Raw genomic sequence first — 19,774 nt, 5'->3', positions numbered from 1 at the left:
AGACCCATTTCTGAAGAAGGGTCTAGGCCCGAAACATCAGCCTTCCTGCTCCTCTGATGCTGCTTGACCTGCTGTGTTCATCCAGCTCTACACCTTGCTTTCACAGATTCTCCAGTATCTGCAGTTCCTACTATCTCTGGCTTAAAGTGCAGTTTTGTCACACAAAAATTATTGGACAACTTTCAGTTTTCTGACAGTCAAGCAAATAACGTACTGTGTGCTTTACATCGAAAATGTGGTATTACAGTTTAAGGTATTATAATGGAAATGTCACATTGCTCTTCCCACTGTTTTACCTATGCAGCAGCCATGTAAATCCATCTCTCAGCGGCAGCCCAAATAGTGCTGATTTTGCACAAATCATCACCACAATTTATCAATAGTGAGTCCTATTCTGGTGATAGAATTCTTCTACAGGGACAAAAAAAAATCCAGCATTGCTTCTGCAGCAAAATATTAAGCACGCATTAAGGCAATGCTCTTATAAATGTTAACATAGAGAACAAACCATTTGTTCAAAATATCTTAATCCATTATATTGACATAGAATTCAGACATACAACTGGATTTAACATACAATACCCGGAAGATTTTGATTCAACCTTGTACTGAATGTTGTACGATTATTAGATGAATGGCACTGCTATATACAATATGTGGGGTTTAGCTGACGTTCCAAATTGCAAGAATCAGGTCATGAGCATGCAGATGAATGTGCTCAGTAGAGGTCCAGAATTAATCACACCTATCCTGAAGCAGCCCTGAGCAAGAGTGTGTCAGCAGGATGAATACTTTCAGCTTGTATGTTAAAATTGGGCGTGATCTCCCAGAAAGTGCGCTGGCCCTTAAATCAATTGACATACTAATCCATTTAATAAGCTTTGAACTTCAATGTGATTGGACAGATTCGCTATTGGATGGAAGGTAAACAGGTTTTCTTTTAAACAAAACTGCTGTAGAGCTGATTGAGTAGAGGCAGGGTTACTAATCAGGTTTTGCGAGATAAATACAGTGAGCCAAAAGCATCCTGAAACAATGGCTACCTCCCAATACCACTTAGAAGTTTCTGGTGAACCATGAGTAGAATTAAATAAAACAATACACTTTTTCACAACTAATTTATGGTGTTCATACTCTACACCAGTCTTCTCCAGGGTTTCTCTGTACATTTTAATTAAGAATACACTATGTGCTTGACCTGAGTCTTTACAGGTTTAACACAACTTCAATTATTTTTCTTTCTTATATCATTGACAATAAATCCTAGTGTTGTCAACATTTTAATTGCTTTTCTGACTTGTGCTTTCCTCACCTGTGGCCCCAGGTTTGTTCAGCCGTCTGTGTTTTTTCGAATGAAAGAAGCTCTTGGAAAGTATAGAGTACACTCTATAAAAAATGTACACAGCCCTACTTTAAAGGGCTGGATATGCTAATGAACCAAGGCCAAGTTGACATCAAATGACCATTTGCTATGTATAGTTCAGCAGACGCAAGCTAACTGGATGTTGCATACATAGTTACCCATAACTGGAAACTGTGGTTTGAGCTGTATAAGATTTTCAAGTGGAGCAAATCGTGCAATGTAATCTGTTGCCCCGAAATAACACACGAAATACAACACTATTGGTTACCACAAACTCCACATGCAAGGCCCTAACAGTATGGAGGCCATGGAATTACAGGCTCCCTGCAGTCTGTAAGCAAAACCTTGCAGCTAATCAGATAGCTACTCTTTGAACTAAAAAAAAATTAGATGTGGTAAGTTAGGTAATAGATATCACATAAATTCCGCAGCACAAAGAAGAGCATTTAGATAAATGGACACCAATCAGACATCACTCAATAAATTCCATTGATTTATATGTTGCACTGAGAATGTTTCTGTGACTGAGAAGAACAACAGCTACAAAGCAAAAGTTGGGCACTCGTGATATAAAGGAAGTGTGGAAAACAAATTTGGTGAATGTGGTTTCTACCTTTTATACTTGGTTATTGTACATTGCAAAGAACAACACAGCTAGTTCCTCAAATATATATTGTATCAGTGTCTAGTTACTCGTACTCCGGGTGCACTAATACTTTGGGAAATGCTTAATCTTTTAAACAATTGCCTGATGATGTTGACCCATCTACTGCATTGAGTTTCTCCTTCATGGTTATACCTCCATGTAGAACAAATGTAAAAAGCAGCTATCAACGACTGTGGCAGGATTGCACAGGTTTGGAGAAGCATTGTACAGGTTATACCATAATACTTCACCTTAGCTGTCCAGAGGTATGAAGCAGTGTTTCAAGATGTCAACATTATGTTCAGTTGTGATCCTTATATTTGAACAAACCACACTGTATTAGGGCTCAGGCTTGTTAATGGCTAATGACATTTCAGTACTGAGGGTGGAACAGGATAGCCTTGATCTCCCTGTTGTCATTCCTCTATTCTTTATTCTTCTGCTCTTTATTCCTCTTTAAATAATGGTGACATCAATGTTTGGTATTAAATAAGAGCATTGAAAGGACTTCCATGCAAGCAGCCTTGTGAGATTAATAAGTGTCAGGAAAATATCTACAAATAGAAGCTGGACAAAAAATAGAATACAACATTTATGTTCACCATTAACATTTCATTTTTGCAATGTCTTTTGTGAAACAGTACTCTCAATGGTCGAGTTGGGCACCACAGAAATCAACAGAAAATTAGACAAAAAGCCCAAAGAAATTATCAAAGGATTTAGAGAAAATCTACATGATACAGTAGATAGTTATTCCTTTGATTCCCACTGAGCCTCGATTTTCTAGGGTTCATTGATGTCACAGTCCTGCAAATGGAGGCTTGATGTCAAGGAGAATCACTACCACCTCACTTCTGGAGTTCAACTTCTTTGACCATGTTTGAACCAAGGTTACAATGATGTTAGGAGCTGAGGAACCCTGGCAGAATAGTGAAACAATAATGGCCAGTTGGTTAAATAAGCACAATAGGACTAATGCACAATATAACAGTTGTGTTAAAAACTAGGGATAAAACAATTGCTCAGGTCTGAATTTTCACTCCGTCGGGAGCACAGAATTGGGACAACTCCTCGCTCTGCAAACCTGACCCAGGCAAAAACAAAATCTTTGGGATTTCCCATTTTATGCTGAGGGCAAGAGGTTGGGTTCTATGTGAATAGTAGCAGGTAAGCCCAGAAACAGAGAGGAGGCTGCCAGGTGTGCAGACACTCTGGGCAGAAAGTCTGGTTCAGTGCATGAATGATAAAATGAAAACCCACTTCATGAGAAGAATATACACTCTCAAACTGAAATCAGCAGTGATTTCTACAGTGATGACTATCCATACTATGGTAGGTGTGAATACTTGGCCATCTTTCTGAACTAATTATGAATGGTTTTCTAAGATATCCAAAGATTTCCTAAAATTGACAATAACTCAAAATCTCAAAAATAGCCGTTTCCATAATTAGAGCAACACTGTAGAACTATGCACTGCCAGGACTTTATTAAATCATGGAAGCTAATTGAGAGGTATTAGACTCAACAGGAAGGCATACACTTCCATGTTTTATGACAGTATTTTCCTAAGTTATTATCCCAGTATAATGACGATTGAAACTGTTAACTCTGCTACGTATCATTTTGTGGAAACTTTTATGCGGTGCCCTGGTTTCAAATCCTATTATTATAAAACAGAGCATTGAAATTTCATTTGAAGTTCTATACTGTCCTCCTCACAATTTATAATTCTCAAGGGTGTGCCATCTGTAGATGACTGAGCCTGTACCAAAGAGATTTTTCTTTTCAGAGCTTGTAACTCCCAATGAGTTTCCCATAAAGACATTGCTTTTTCTTTTGTAAATTGTAAACAAAACTATCTACTGTGTGTACGTGTGTGTGTGTGTGTGTGTGTGTGTGTGGTGTTTACTGTTTCCTTCTTAATTTCCAAACTTTAAACAAAACACCAGTATTCATTTGCTGTTCCTTCTTGTCCTTAAAAGGTAGTGTTGAGCTGTATTCTTTAAGTCCATGTACTTACGAGGATGGTAGTGAGAAGTGATTGAGCAGGATTCTGACAGAAGTTTAATCTTTCCTCCTGGCATTATGTATAAAGGAGAAAAGCTCTAGCAGGAGCAGCTGTTTTGGACAGGGACTGTGAGGTCGAAGTGCTGCTGTTTAGAAGGAAGTGTGGGCTTTGATGAGCATCAGGCTTCACTGAAGAGGGTTTGCGGCATTAAAGCAGGGCAAGGTAAGGTCTTTCCTTTTTCTTTTAGTCAGATAGTTACTAGAGGGGTAGTAATGGCAGTTAGTGGAGTGGAATGCTCCTCCTGTGAGATGTGAGGGATCAAAGAGAAATCAAATGTCCCTAACAAATATGTCTGCCGGAAGTGTGTCTACCTGCAGCTCCTCTCAGGCTGCGTGGATCAGTTGGGGCAGCAATGCAAGAGGAAAATATACAGTAAATGGCAGGACCCTTAGGAGCAAAACCAAAAATTGCTGGAAAAGCTCAGCAGGTCTGGCAGCATCTGCGAAGAGAAATCACAGTTAACGTTTCATGCCCGGTGACCCTTACTCAGAACTGAGCTTTTCCAGCAACTGGGTGTAGAGCTGGATGAACACAGCAGGCCAAGCAGCATCATAGGAGCAGAGAGGCTGACGTTTCGGGCCTAGACCCTTCATCAGAAAAGGGGGAGGGGAAGGGGGTTCTGAAATAAATAGGGAGAGAGTGGGAGGCGGATAGAAGATGGATAGAGGAGAGGATAGGTGGAGAGGAAACAGACAGGTCGAAGAGGCAGGGATGGGGCCAGTAAAGGTGAGTGTAGGTGGGGAGTTAGGGAGGGGATAGGTCAGTCCAGGGAAGACGGACAGGTCAAGGGGGCGGGATGAGGTTAGTCGGTAGGAGATGGAGGTGCGGCTTGAGGTGGGAGGAGGGGATAGGTGGGAGGAAGAACAGGTTAGGGAGGCAGGGACGAGTTGGACTGGTTTTGGGATGCGGTAGGGGAAGGGGAGATTTTGAAACTTGTGAAATCCACGTTGATACCATTGGGCTGCAGGGTTCCCAAGCGGAATATGAGTTGCTGTTCCTGCAACCTTCGGGTGGCATCGTTGTGGCACTGCAGGAGGCCCAGGATGGACATGTCGTCTGAGGAATGGGAGGGGGAGTTGAAATGGTTTGCGACTGGGAGGTGCAGTTGTTTATTGCGAACCGAGCATAGGTGTTCTGCAAAGCGGTCCCCGAGCCTCCGCTTGGTTTCCCCGATGTAGAGGTAGCCACACCGGGTACAGCAGATGCAGTAGACCACATTGGCAGATGTGCAGGTGAATATCTGCTTGATGTGGAAAGTCTTCTTGGGGCCTGGGATGGGGGTGAGGGAGGAGGTGTAGGGGCAGGTGTAGCACTTCCTGCGGTTGCAGGGAAAAGTGCCAGGTGTGGTGGAGCTGGAGGGGAGTGTGGAGCGGACAAGGGAGTCACGGAGAGAGTGGTCCCTCCGGAAAGCAGATAAGGGTGGGGAGGGAAAGATGTCTTTGGTGGTGGGGTCGGATTGCAGATGGCGAAAGTGTCGGAGGATGATGCGTTGGATCCGGAGGTTGGTGGGGTGGTACGTGAGGACGAGGGGGATTCTTTTTTGGTTCTTATTGCGTGGACGGGGTGTGAGGGATGAGTTGCGGGAGATGTGGGAGACACGGTTGAGGGCGTTCTCGACCACTGAGGCGGGGAAGTTACGGTCCTTGAAAAACGAGGACAACTGAGATGTACGGGAGTGGAATGCCTCATCCTGGGAGCAGATGCGGCGGAGGCGAAGGAATTGGGAATAGGGGATAGCATTTTTGCAGGAAGGTGGGTGGGAGGAGGAGTATTCTAGGTAGCTGTGGGAGTCGGTGGGCTTGAAATGAATATCGGTTTCTAGGTGGTTGCCCGATATGGAGACAGAGAGGTCCAGGAAGGGGAGAGAGGTGTTAGAGATGGTCCAGGTAAACTTAAGGTTGGGGTGGAAGGTGTTATTGAAGTGGATGAACTGTTCGAGCTCCTCGTGGGAGCACGAGGCGGCGCCGATACAGTCATCAATGTAACGGAGGAAGAGGTGGGGTTTAGGGCCGGTGTAGGTACGGAAGAGGGATTGTTCCACGTAACCTACAAAGAGGCAGGCATAGCTTGGGCCCATGCGGGTACCCATGGCCACCCCCTTTGTCTGTAGGAAGTGGGAGGAATTGAAAGAGAAGTTGTTGAGGGTGAGGACGAGTTCGGCTAAGCGGATGAGGGTGTCAGTGGAGGGGGGCTGGTCGGGCCTGCGGGACAGGAAGAAGCGGAGGGCCTTAAGGCCATTTGCATGGGGAATGCAGGTGTAGAGGGACTGGACGTCCATGGTAAAGATGAGGTGTTGGGGACCTGGGAATTGGAAGTTCTGGAGGAGGTGGAGGGCGTGGGTGGTGTCACGGACATAGGTAGGGAGTTCCTGGACCAAGGGGGAGAAAATGGAGTCCAGATAGTTGGAGATCAGTTCGGTGGGGCAGGGGCAGGAGCAGGCGGAGACAATGGGTCGACCAGGGCAATCAGGTTTGTGGATTTTGGGAAGGAGATAGAAGCAGGCAGTGCGAGGTTGGGGAACGATGAGGTTGGAGGCCTGGGTGGGAGATCACCTGAGGTGATGAGGTTGTGGATGGTTTGGGAGATGATGGTTTGGTGCTCAGGGGTGGGGTCATGATCAAGGGGGCGGTAGGAGGAGGTGTCGGAGAGTTGGCGTCTGGCCTCGGCGATGTAGAGGTCAGTGCGCCATACTACAACTGCGCCTCCCTTGTCCGCGGGTTTTATGGTGAGGTTGGGATTGGAGCGGAGGGCTGCACGTTCTGCCGGGGAAAGGTTGGAGTGGGTGAGAGGGGTGGAGAGGTTGAGGCGATTGATGTCTCGACGGCAGTTGGAGATGAAGAGGTCGAGGGAGGGTAGGAGGCCTTGGGATGGTGTCCAGGAGGAGGGGGTGTGTTGGAATTGGGAGAATGGGTTAGTAGAGGGAGGGTTAGGTTCACGGTTGAAGAAGTAAGCGTGGAGGCGGAGGCGGCGGAAAAACTGCTCTATGTCCAAGCGTGAGCGGTATTCGTTGATGTGTGGGTGGAGGGGGACAAAGGTGAGCCCTTTACTGAGGACTGACCGTTCGTCCTCAGTAAGGGGGAGGTTTGGGGGTTGGTGAAGACTCGGCAGGGCTGGCTGCTGGTGTCTCCTCTGGAGCTGCTGGCTGTGGAGGCTGTGGGCGGAGCGACGTCGGCGTCGGCGGTGGGCGGAGTTGCGTCGGCATCAGCGGTGGGCGGAGTTGCGCCGGCGGTGGGTGGAGTTGCGTCCGCGTCGGTGATTGTCGGAGCGACGTCGGCGGTGGGAGGAGCAGGGTAGGCGGCGGCAGTCGCGGTGAGGGTGGTCGCGACTTCAGTGTCGGTGGCAACGGCAGCGATGGTGTTCGCTGTCCCGGAAGTGGGGAACCCGGCGGTGGCGGATGTGACGTCACCTGTGGGTTCCCCGATAGTGGCCTCATGGCCAATGGCGGCGGACGCATTGTGGGGAAGGTCCTGGGTACGGCTGGGGATTTGGGGGGAGGAAGCTCATTTTGGGTGGTAGGCACCAGTAAGTTTACTGTACTTACGGTTTTTAGTGTCCAATAAAGCTGAGTAGAATTGTGAGTTCAGGTTGTGGATCCTACGAAGAATAAAAAACAGGAGAGGTCCTTTGCAGGTCTGGGAGAGGGAGGCTCTGAGCTGGGGTAGGCTTGATTGTAGTGCCTGGAGATGCCGGCGCATTGCTGCAAGTGTGTGTTTCAGGAGTTGCAGGGAGAAACGCTTCTGAAGGATCTCAATGCCATGAGTGTAGATATTGTCATGGTTGGGGCCAAATTGGGAAGGCTTGAATGTGGATTGTAGTCCATTGGGGATGATCTGGTTCCGAAGGCAGGTGCTAAGGAAGGTGATGTGGCTGTAGTACCTGGTTTGCTTCAGGACATGGTCGAGCAGTTTCAGGGCCGAAGAGATTACGAGAGAGTTGCAGTGGGAGAGAGATCCCCTGAGGTTTGTCCGGAGGGAGGAGGGTAACTTCTTCAGGCTAGGCATCCTTAGAAGAGGCTTCGCAGTGGGGTTAAAATTGAATCAGAGATAGTAGCTTCAAAATCTCCCCTCCCGCTACCGCATCCCAAAACCAGTCCAGCTCCTCCCTGCCTCCCTAACCTGTTCTTCCTCCCATCTATCCCCTCCTCCCACCTCAAGCCGCACCCCCATCTCCTACCTACTAACCTCATCCCGCCCCCTTGACCTGTCCGTCTTCCCTGGACTGACCTATCCCCTCCCTAACTCCCCATCTACACTCACCTTTACTGGCCCCATCCCTGCCTCTTCGACCTGTCTGTTTCCTCTCCACCTATCCTATCCTCTATCCATCTTCTATCCACCTCCCACTCTCTCCCTATTTATTTCAGAACCCCCTTCCCCTCCACCTTTTCTGATGAAGGGTCTAGGCCCGAAACGTCAGCCTCTCTGCTCCTATGATGCTGCTTGGCCTGCTGTGTTCATCCAGCCCTGCACCTTGTTGTCTCGGATTCTCCAGCATCTGCAGTTCCTACTATCTCTTTTCCAGCAATTTCTGTTTTTGATTCTGATTTACAGCATCCACAGTTCTTTCAGTTTTTATTTAGGACCCTTAGGAGCATTGCTATATGGAGGGATCTTGAGGTGCAAGTCCATAGGTCCCTAAAAGTGGTCACACAAATGAATCGCATGAAGGAGGCACAGGTCATGCTTGCCTCCATCGGTGGAGGGAATTGAGTATACAAATCGGTAAATCATGTTACAGATGTATAAAACTTCTAGTTTGCACACATTTAACAAATAGTTCTTGTTGCCACACTATAGGAAGGCTATGGAAAGAGCGCAAACGAGGTTTACCAGGATGTTGCCTGGATTGGAGTGTATTAACAATGAGGAGAGATTGGGCAAAGTTGGAATGTTTTCACGAGAGCACTGGGGGCTGAAGGGCAACCTGATGAAAGTATATAAAATTATGAAGGGATGGATAGGGTGTACTGTCGGAGCCTTTTTCCCAGAGTGAAAAAGTCAAATACTCAGGGACATAGGTTTGAGTTTGGAGGGGGAAAGTTTCTGAAAGAGACGTGGAAGGCAAGTTTTTATTTTAAACGCAGAGGGTAGGAGCTGCCTGGAAGGCTCTTGTGGGGCAGGTGGTAGAATCAGATACATTAGTAACATTTAAGGGGCATTGGACAGACACATGAACAGACAGGGAGTAAAGGGGTACAGACCATATGCAGGCAACTGGGATTAGTTTAGAATAGCATCATGGTCGGAGCAGATATGGTGGGCTGAAGCACCTGTTCCTGGCCTGGACTGTTCTATTTCTACTGCGGGTAAACCCACAATACTGGTAGGGAGGGAATCCCAGGATTGTGACTCTGTAACACTGAAGAAATGGCAGTATATTTCCAAGTCAGGATAGTAAGTGGCTTGGAGTGGAACCTGCAGATGGTGGTGTTCCAATGTATCTCTTGCCCTCGTGCTGTGAGATAGAAGTAATTGTGGGTTTGGAAGGTGCTATCTAAGGAGTTTCAGTGCACTTCTGAGATGCATGTTGGATACAACATCACCTGGGACCATAATACATTTGCCATGTTGGTAGAGACTTCAGCTGACATGGAATCACCCTATCTCATAGGTTGTTTTCATTGCATCTTTGAAACTAAACAAAGTAAATCATCTGAGCAAGATTTTTTTTATTTGTAAGATAAATGATTCATTGGAGAGGATAATTTTAATGAAGAACAGAACACATGAAAAGAAAACAAATCTATTTGTATCAAAGGCAAGTTGCTGGAGGGAAACATCGATAGTCTAATAGGATTAGATATGATAGCCAAAATGCAAAATGAGCTCAGAAAATAACTGCATTGAATGTTACTGTTCCTAATATTGTTAGTAGGTATTCCTTTTTCAATCATAAATATGACTTAACTTACAGAACTAAATTTATGAAATGATAAATAGATACAAATTTATTTTCACAAAATGGAAAGAGGCAAACTATGTCTTTGCTTTCTGATCATTTTTTTCCCCCAGTGGCATTAGTATCCAAATTATGTTTTTAAAAAAAGCCATTAGGTTAATAGGACTCATAATTCAGAGGTTGGTGAAAAACATGCCCAACACTTTCTGGACAGATTTAACATTTGTTATTTGTTGCAAGTTGCAGCTATTCTGTTAGTTTAAATTGAAGCTTGAAAGATAATTGGCTTTTCTCGCCAGGGTAACGGCTTTTTTTTCTTCCACTGCTACACAAGTAGTGGCCTCATCAAAACACTAGACATTTCAATTTGATAGACATTGAGAATCAGCTCTGTGACAATGTATACTTGCCTGGGCATTTGATTGTTTTAGAAATTGCACTGACTCATATCACATGCCTCACAAAAGAAAAAAATCCACAGAAACTCCGAACAGCAAAGCAGAGTCTATGATATGAAGCATGCATCCGGAAGACAAAATCATAGATGTGCAGTATTATTTTGGTAATTTTCATCATGTATGTTGAGTTCAAGATTTTGTTCTTGTTTTCAGCACCAAGGATAGTGCCACTTCACTGAATGTATATTCTGTTCGGTGGCATTGCATCACATAATGGCCTATATTTTCTAATGGCAGACAGGCGTTATTCCAGTGTAGATGGGATTTGGCAAAGGAACACTGCATAATCCCTATCATTGCAAACTCAGCAGGAATTTCCCAGAACTGAAATTTTCTTTATGCCTGGAAACCTCAAAGTCTTCAGTTAAATGGAGGAATTCAGAGGGTTCTGATGAAATTAAGTGAAATAATTTCTCGGCAAAGTTTGGACTCTTAAGTACATAGTCTAATTCCTGAGGTAACTATTCAGCTGACGCCAAACATATGTCACCGTCATCCCACCTCCCCAATCCAAATGCACCTCCCCTAGACTAGTAACAGTGCCCCATCCAAATCCCGACCCTAGACACTGCGATTTCATCCCCGGGACCGAGCCCACATCAACTTAATCCACTCTGGACCCAACAGTAACATCCCACACCCCCTCCCATCCCCACCTTAAGATACATTTCTCCTTTCCCTGGCTCCTGATCCAACCCAATTTCCCCCACTCTGACCATGTCTTTCTGATTAGTGCATTGCAAGGATTCAGGCAATGAAGTTCTTGAATAGATTATTGTTGGGTTTATGAATCTGAATTTAATGGCTTTACAGGGTGGCCCCTGCCACTGTCCTGCAACCCCATCATAGTCATTACAGAAGCCCAAGTGGGATTACTTATCAATTAAGCAGTTAACCTGCTGTTGTCAGAGTCAGAGGACTAGAAGCTCTTCAGACCCAGCAGCACCACTAGGAGTGGTGGCTACTGCTGAGACTGCAGTCCTGAAGCACTGAAGATGCAGCAGGCTCTAGAACACAGATGAGTAGGTTGTGTTCACTGGTATGAGACAGACAGCTCCAACAAGCAATGGAGGGAGGAGTGATGTTCTTCTGGAACATGGGGCAGTCCTGGCTGCCGGTGGGAGACCATAAATTTTTAATGAACAGCTTCCCCATATGGCATTTTGTCCCAAATGTATAGGCCGCGGTTAGCATCGAGGTGGAAAGGCATTGTTTTTAATCAAGGACAAACAAGTGTTCAAGACTTAACTTTCTCCTGACTTGCTCTAGACTGAGAAAAGCAGGAAATGCTGTAGGATCCTGCAGTTTGGGAACTCCACTACACGCTGTGGTGATCCAATACTCACAGAGCAATGGGGCCTAGAATGGTGGGGCGATTGTGGAGGGTGGCAATGAGGGTGGGGGAATGGAATAACTTCTAATCCGGTGAGAGGATCAGGGGCTTGAGCTGGGGAAAGACTCTACACTTTGTGACTGTAGGCAGTTTGGAGGCTTCCAGCAGAGAGGAGAGTACTGAGAGATTGGAGCCATTGGAGCTGAGGTATCACAGCCTGGAAAGCAGGTGAAATAAGAATCCAGGAGATATTCCCAACCCTCAGGAAACCCAGCGGACTGCAGCTAAAGAGTGAAACCTGCATGGTAATGGGGATCACAATCACATTTTACATTGCAACCTGCCTCCTTGGATCAGATTGGTTACTCACACACATTTCAGCTTCAGTTAAAGCTATAAACAGGAGTTTTGGAAGAGGGTTTGGGTTCAGGTAACACATATTTGGGAATTTATCCCCACCAATTCAAAACTACCTGCTTTCTGAAAATTTAGCCCTCAGTCTCTGAACATGTTTGTACAGTGAGGTTGCATAATTATGTACAATGTTTCCTGAATTCTGAGTATTTCCTAATAAAAGAAAAACTCACCAAAGATCTTTCAACAGCACCTTCTCGAAACATGACCTCTACCAACACAAAGGACAATGGCAGTAGATATCTGGGAACACAACCGCATGGTAAATTCCCCTCCAAGCTGCACATCAATCTGAGTTGGAACTGTATTGCCCTTCCTTCAAGTGCTAATTCTAAATCCTGAAACTCCCTAACAGCATTCTGGGTATACCAACACGTTATGGACTATAATGGTTTGAGAAAGTGATTCACCACCATGCTCTTAAGTGCAATTAGGGACGGACAATAAAAGCTGACCTATTCAGCAATACCCAAGAACTATGAAATAGTATGAAATGAAAATCTAGAGCATCAAAAATATCAGAAGATTGAATGAGACTCTTGGCTACTAACACTTATTAGAGCATTGCTCGCACCACCACCACACACACCTCCACCCCTCACATTTCTCGTACACACCATCAGGGAAAACTGTGGCATGTCTGTAAGGGGAACTAAGAATGATGGCTTATTTTTAGTAGAAACTGGATGAATAAAATTCCCTTCTGAGTAACGAGATAAATCAGAATAATTCAAAGTTTTGAGTTGATAAGTAGAAATTTATAAAATGTATAAGATGAAACCAACCAAAATTATGATCTTATTGGTAACATTTTGAATCGGGTATTGATCATTGAATTAAATTAAATTAAATTTTCTCCTGACTGGGAAGTCTGAGTTTTCTCATTTCCAGTTGTTTGTGTTTTTCTATTATAGGGTTGGCTGACCCATTCAGATTTCCATGTTTATTTGCAAAACCCCAATCCAAATGACACTAAGCTAGAGACAATCTTTCTTCCATTCACTTTAATTACCAAGATATTGACTTAACATTTGTCAATCTGGGATATTTCACGCCAGGTAATGAGTTACAGAACTGCAACTCATCAAGGATCCTAAATTACTACAGTTGGCAGAAACCAGAGATTCAATTACAGCTTTCAGCTTTCTACCAGCCATTGGCTACCACGTGTTAGATAAATCAAATTGATGGTGAATGAATAGGTAGAGTAATAATTGGATGAACAAAGAATAGGAGAAGAGGAGATATTGGGAAGGATGCCTGTTTTCGGCCTTAGTTGGTGGACAGAACTAGAGAAAAAAAGGAGCACCTCAAATATTGTAGGAGGGGAGAGACTCAGTGGATGCATAAAGCAACTCTCTGTCTGTGGACAAACTGACCTCCTTCAGAGAAAATAGGAGTAATGACAAGGAATTGAGTAAGGGATTGGTTGGTGAGTATTTAACTCATTTACCTTTTAAAACTCTTGTAATTCCAGGATGGTTTATTGCCTCCTTGGTTCCGGGGTCAAGAATGTAATAGAGTGCAACAGAACATTCTTCTGGAGAAAGTTGATCAGCCAGAGGTTGTCCTCCACCTTGCTACCAAAGACTTGGTTGGGAAGAAGAGGATGAAGTCCTGAAAGCAGATTTGAAGTAGCTAGGGAGGAGATGGTAAAGCAGAACTTCTAAAGCAGTAATCTCAGAATTACTTTCAGCCTCATGTGCTACTGAGTACAGAGAATTGAGCAATTGTAGATACAGCTAGCAAGTAGGAAGGCATGGTATGTTGACCTTCATTGTAAAGGTCAGTCAATGTGACATTTTATAAATTCCTACTTTAGAAATAAAACCAGTCTGACTCTAAACAAGATCTCACTTCTAACAGGCATTATCTGACCTAAAATGTCACCTCTTCTTTACACTGATAAAACCTTTAGTTGTCTCAGGGCAGTGACTCGAAAGAAATTCAGGGATTTACATATACATATTAATCACTTAAAACCTTCCAACTGGTTAAAGATTTAAAAGCATCTTAGGTTTGTTTAATACATCCTCATCAGTTGTGTGATCCTTTGATCTTTTACTTACAAATTCTGTGTCTGATGCTACCTCTCTCATTAACACCTGAAGAAGGAGCGAAGTTCTGAGAGCTTGTGTTTTCAAATAAACCATTTGGACTAAAACCTGGTATCATGTGATTTCTGACCTTGTCCACCCCAGTCCAACATCAGCACCTCCACATCAAAAGAATTTGAGTACAGAAGTAACAATCTCATGCTGTAGTTGTATCGAGCCTTTGTGAGACCTCAACTGGAGATTTGTGTACAGTTCTGGCTTCTCTATAACAGAGATGGACTTGCCACAGAGGGGGTGCAACAGAGGCAGGATCATCCTTTCAAGAGGCATTGAGGAGATTGGGTATGTATTCCCAAAAGTTTTGATGAATGAGGGATGATGTCATTGAAGCTTACAAAATTATCACACGATGTATGTCATGAAATGTGGCATCAGGCTAGTATGTCTAAAACCAAGGACATAACCACAGGATGAGGGGCAGGTCATTTAAGCCAGAATATGGAGAAATTTCTTCACTCAGAGGGTGGTGAATCTTTGGAATTTTCTATCCCAAAGAGGTGTGGGAGCTCAACCATCAAGTATGTTCAAGAAGGAATAGTTAGACTTGTGGAGACTGATGATATCAAGCGACATGGAGGTAGTGCAGGAAAATAGCACTGAGGTCTATGTTCCACTATGATCTAATTGAGTGGTACAGTAGGTTTAACAGCTTAATGGCCTACTTCTGATCCTATGTTCCAAAATGCCTCTAAGGATGGTCAAAAAATTGGGCTTGAAAATTTTACAGATACTGTCCATGATTTTCCAGACCTGCTTAGATATATTGATGGTACAATGGAGAATTTGTAAATGTTACACTCTTGTTCAAAAAAACATCTAAAAGCTGGATAGTGTCATGACAACAGATCCTAGCACCAAATTATCTAAAGAGATATTGAACTTATAAGTAAAACAGTTCTTTTGAAGCAATAATATACAAGTCAGAGGTAGCTCAAGATATAATTCAATGACTGCCTGGAAGTATCTTGTGTGGATTACACTCAGCCTCAAGAAATACCACAGAATGTTGTACCTAGAAGGGTGTTAAGGAATTTCAGACAGACACTGAATTTCAGGTACAAAAACCTGAACAATCTTCTGTGAATTACACGCATAGACTGTGAACATAATATAAGGTAAGAGACAGCATTTGGTTGAAGTAAATCTCTGTTTTTCCCTGCCAGGCATACATACTGGAAAGGATTAAAAAAAAACAACTGTACCTCTGGTGTATATGGTTTAATGCTGGTGCACTCGTCATGTGTTCTACTATGCACAGCTTGAATTTGCTGTGGTGGTGACAACTAGAGGACGTCTATCAGGCACCCCTACACTTGCAGTTAAAAAGAGAAAGAACAGAAAGTATTTCTCTCTCTCTCTCCCTCTGTCTGATTGTTCAAAATAAGTCACCAGTCAAAAGTCACAGTCAAACAAGAGAGTAGACCACTCCTTTGAGATAATCTGCAGAATCCAGAATCTCCAAATCAGTTGCTCAATTATCAGAGTCAATGCGACCAGAATCACCCAATTTAATGGTTGCAATCTTCCATTATACTCTACAGGGACAAACCAAGGACTGATTCATTTCTCTTTTCAAATGTATCTTTCTTCTAACCTCTCAGTTGTGTTCTGTGTGCATGTGGAGGTTGCATTTTAGTAATTAATAAACTCGATCTTTCCTTAACTCGGGAAAATCTGGTTAAATTGGCTCCAATTAAAACATCAAAACATTAACATTGGACAAGGTATTCCTGAGGAAAGGAATTCCTTATTTTAAGTTAACGTTGTTGACACCAACAGTAACAGGGATTTGAATAAAGAAGGGGACCCAGTTCCCCTATCCTATTCCAAGATCACATTGAATTAGGAACCCTTGCCCAGGGACTGTCATAACCTTGGTTAAAACATGCAGTAGGAAAGGTTTTAGAATTAATAATCCTGGACAAAATTTACAGTCACTCGGACAAGTGTCAATTGGTTAAAGAAAAGCATCAAGAATTTGTTAATAAATAAATAGCATTTAACTAATTTGACCAGGCATTTTGATAGAGTAATAAAAAGGATTGGTTAGGGTGGTGTGATTGGTGTGGTTTAGAAGAACTTGCCAGCAACATGAAGCTTGCAATGGGTCAAGGACAAAGTAGGGAGTAGGCCTGATTGGACTGCTCTGCCTGGAGCTGATACAGACTCAATGGACTGAATAGTCTCTTTGAATACCAAAAAATGACTTTAACCCTCTGATTCTATTTGAAACAAAGTTTTTTTTAAAACTTTCTTATTATATGGTATACTATAGTACACTGTATATTGACAAAGTAGAAATGATGAACAGAGATGATTGTGGAAGTACTGAAGTGCCCTCAGGAATGACCAATTTGGGAAATGGAGGAATGTTGATTTAGTGGGGAAGGAGGCAGTATTCATATGTTTACTCCATTGTTGGTGGTTCTGAAATAATCTATACATCTTAGTTATACATCTTTTTGTGACAGATCACCCTTGACACTGCCTAACCAGCACTCATTTTGGGTTCCTTGGCTTCTTGTTCCACGCACCACAGTGTAAAGGGAAACACAAGGTGCTCCCATTCTTAAAAATATTGCATCTCTGTTTCTTGGATTTTCTGCACAGGTATTATTTCTTATCACATCTTATTCTGTCATTTCCAATTCTTAACAAGCTACACACTCCCACTATTCCTCTCAACCAATTCATATGTTTTGGTACCCTTTGCTCATCAATTTTCCTCATGTTTAAAACTAAAATCCATATAATAATGTGAATGACCATCAGAAACAAAAGGTAGCTGATGATTAATTTGGCAACAAGGGCTTTTATGTCATGAATTAAAGTCAGGCCTTCTCTCCAGTAAAATTAAATGGATCATTTTAGTGTTTCTTTTCCATTTAATTTAGCTATAGAAATCTAATAATTTCTCCAGGTCAAGTAGGTGTGCAATTTTGCTTTCCTTTGAATGACTTCACATTAGAGACCAAAAGGATATAAATGACTTCTGCCACATTGTTAACAATGGCTATTGATTCGAATTCTGTTCATCTCGAGTATTTTTTCAACTGTCTTATCCAGACCATCGAATGTCTGAGCATTCAATTAAGGCAACTGTTGAGTTTTGGTGAGTTGATGTGACCCATCTTATTTGGTCCTTTGCAGTAGATATAGCATCAACCATAGAGTAAATCTTAGAAGAAAATCACTCATGTAATTTAAGAAAATTACATTTTCTTATGGTTAAAAATTCAGTACAGCAGATTAAAATTATAGTACCCATGTAAATCATAACATGGGTATCATCTGTATGGTTAAAAATGTTGCAATTGAGACCTTCTTTTTCCCTCATACCTCCGACTTCATCTGAAGAAAATCCCAGAGCACAGTATGTTGGTGAAGCAACAAAGGATAAGCAAATTATAGCTCTGGTTTCAGCAGTAACTCTAGAACTGTATAAAACCTCCACATTGAAGAACACATGAAATAATGGGGTTTATTTTTATTAGCTAATCCAACGCTGTTGGCAATCTAATACTTACCTTAAAGAGGGATAACATTACAAAAATAACTGACAATCTGATAAAAATTACTGGACAACTCTGCAGGACTGTCTACTGTATTTAGACTAATTAGTTTCTATTTAAAACCATCCTCGAATCACATTAACTTCTGTGCATCTCAACGATTTGTCAGTCACATGGAGAAACAAAACTGTTACAGTTAATGGGGAATGTAGAGAAATAAATTCAATCGAGACAACAAACATTCTACAGATATGTTACTGAATTCACAACAGTCTGGGAAAAGTATCATGTGTAATTAAGGGAAAGAGCAACAGCCATAACATTGTTTGCAGTTTTAGAAAAAGATGTTACATATTTGTGTCAGTAATGACAAATGCTTTTCTGCTTTGCCAGAAATTAGATCACCATTCATGATCACATACAGCCACAGAAAGATACTATAGAAAAGATTCAAACTGACTGAAAAAGGAGAGCTGTTGTTATTATTTTACAATCAGCCTACTCAGATGCAAATGATGTTTATGATCCAGCATTTTTTCAGTACTGAACAGGATTATTCATATTAAAATAAAGATTAATGTCATCTTTAAAAGATTAGGAAAGTTTAGAATTGATTGGAATCCAGGTCTACCCAAAGATGCCAAAGGAGATTGGACAGGTTTTTTGTGAGCATCTTGCTCAGAACCTCAAAGTTCTGTGAGGTTCGGGATAGTTCTGTTGACTTGATTCTTGCTCAAGTAATTCCTATTTTCATAAACAGGAGACAAAATAGAGCCAGGGAGCTACAGGTCTATCAGCCTAACATTCATTATAGGAAAACTGTTATTAGGAACTGTAAGGAATGTATTTATGATCACTGGAAAAGGGACAGAGTCATTGGACAGTAATAACATAGCTTCTGAAAAGACAACATTGCGTTCAATAGATTCAATATAAATTTTTTGAGACAGCCAGGAGGGTTGTGGATGAAGAAAATCCAAAGAAATTGTTTACTAAGACTTTCAGAAAACCTTTGATATGATACTTTACGCATGAGGTTATTTGTGATATCAGTAGAGATTTGAAGCACATGATTAGGAACAGTCTCTAATCTCAAAACCAAAATGTTATAGTTAAAAGATGTATTTCAACTTGGAGACTTGTTATCAGTGATGTCCCTTACGGATCAGTTTCACATTCTTTATTAATGATGTGGAGAGTGAAATTTGGACTGAGGCTATCAAGTTTGCCAATGACAACAAAACCTGTGCAAGAGTTAGAATCGTGGAGAAGTACAATCACGGCCAAAACAATTTAGGCGGAATGTTCAAGTAAGATAGACAATTGCAAAATGTCCCAACACCAATAACAGAAAGAATACTCAGGGAAATTCTTCTCTAATTCCCTCAGTCAACCAAAATCAGTTCAAGTTATCATCAGAACCAAGTGTTATCTATACCTGTATCTTCGACACCATGAAATCTCTGTCTCAGTCAGGAACTTGTTTAACTTCCTCTTGAAGGTATTTTCTAATTAACCAGTTCAAAGATTTTATACCATACCTCTGGAGCAGGTGACACTTGAACCTGGCCTCGTGGCTCAGAGGGGAACACTACCACTGTGACACAAAAGCCCTAACTCCCTCTTGAACCCCATAGACTTAGTACACACAGTTTCCAGCAATTTAATCCAGAGGATCATTGTTTTCTATGAAAAGAAATGTTATCAAAGATCCAGTTTATTCCCATTGTCACTCTATTAAACATTTATTTCATACCCTCCTAAATGTGTTAAGCTGGAAAAATCTTTAAATAGTTATGCCATCCAGCCCTTTAATTATTTGATAGGCCTTGATCATGTCACCCCTCAGTATACAACTAAAACAGAAATTGCTGGCAAAACTCCACAGGTCTGGCAGCATCTGGGGGAAGAAAGCAGAGTTAACATTTCAAAGATAGTAGGAACTGCAGATGCTGGAAAATCTG

General features: G+C 42.5%; 1 protein-coding gene across 3 annotated transcripts in view; it reads right to left on the bottom strand.

Moving 5' to 3' along the window:
- The window catches only part of nrxn1a (neurexin 1a), a 1,567,205-nt gene that overhangs the window by 303,162 nt on the left and 1,244,269 nt on the right, over positions 1-19,774 (bottom strand). For 2 of the 3 annotated variants that reach the window (XM_048601292.1, XM_048601293.1), the window contains 2 exons: positions 12,309-12,323; positions 5,012-5,069 (listed from right to left, as the gene is read on the bottom strand). The exons of the other annotated variant lie outside the window; for it this stretch is intronic. In XM_048601292.1, coding sequence (XP_048457249.1) covers positions 5,012-5,069; positions 12,309-12,323 — 73 coding nt within the window. The remainder of the gene's footprint in view (positions 1-5,011; positions 5,070-12,308; positions 12,324-19,774) is intronic. 3 annotated transcript variants of the gene reach the window in all.

Source organism: Rhincodon typus, chromosome 9 (assembly GCF_021869965.1).
Source record: "Rhincodon typus isolate 14 chromosome 9, sRhiTyp1.1, whole genome shotgun sequence".
In the NCBI taxonomy this organism is placed as follows: Eukaryota; Metazoa; Chordata; class Chondrichthyes; order Orectolobiformes; family Rhincodontidae; genus Rhincodon; species Rhincodon typus.
Note: the sequence above shows the minus strand (reverse complement) of the source record. Positions and strands in the feature narration are given on the sequence as shown.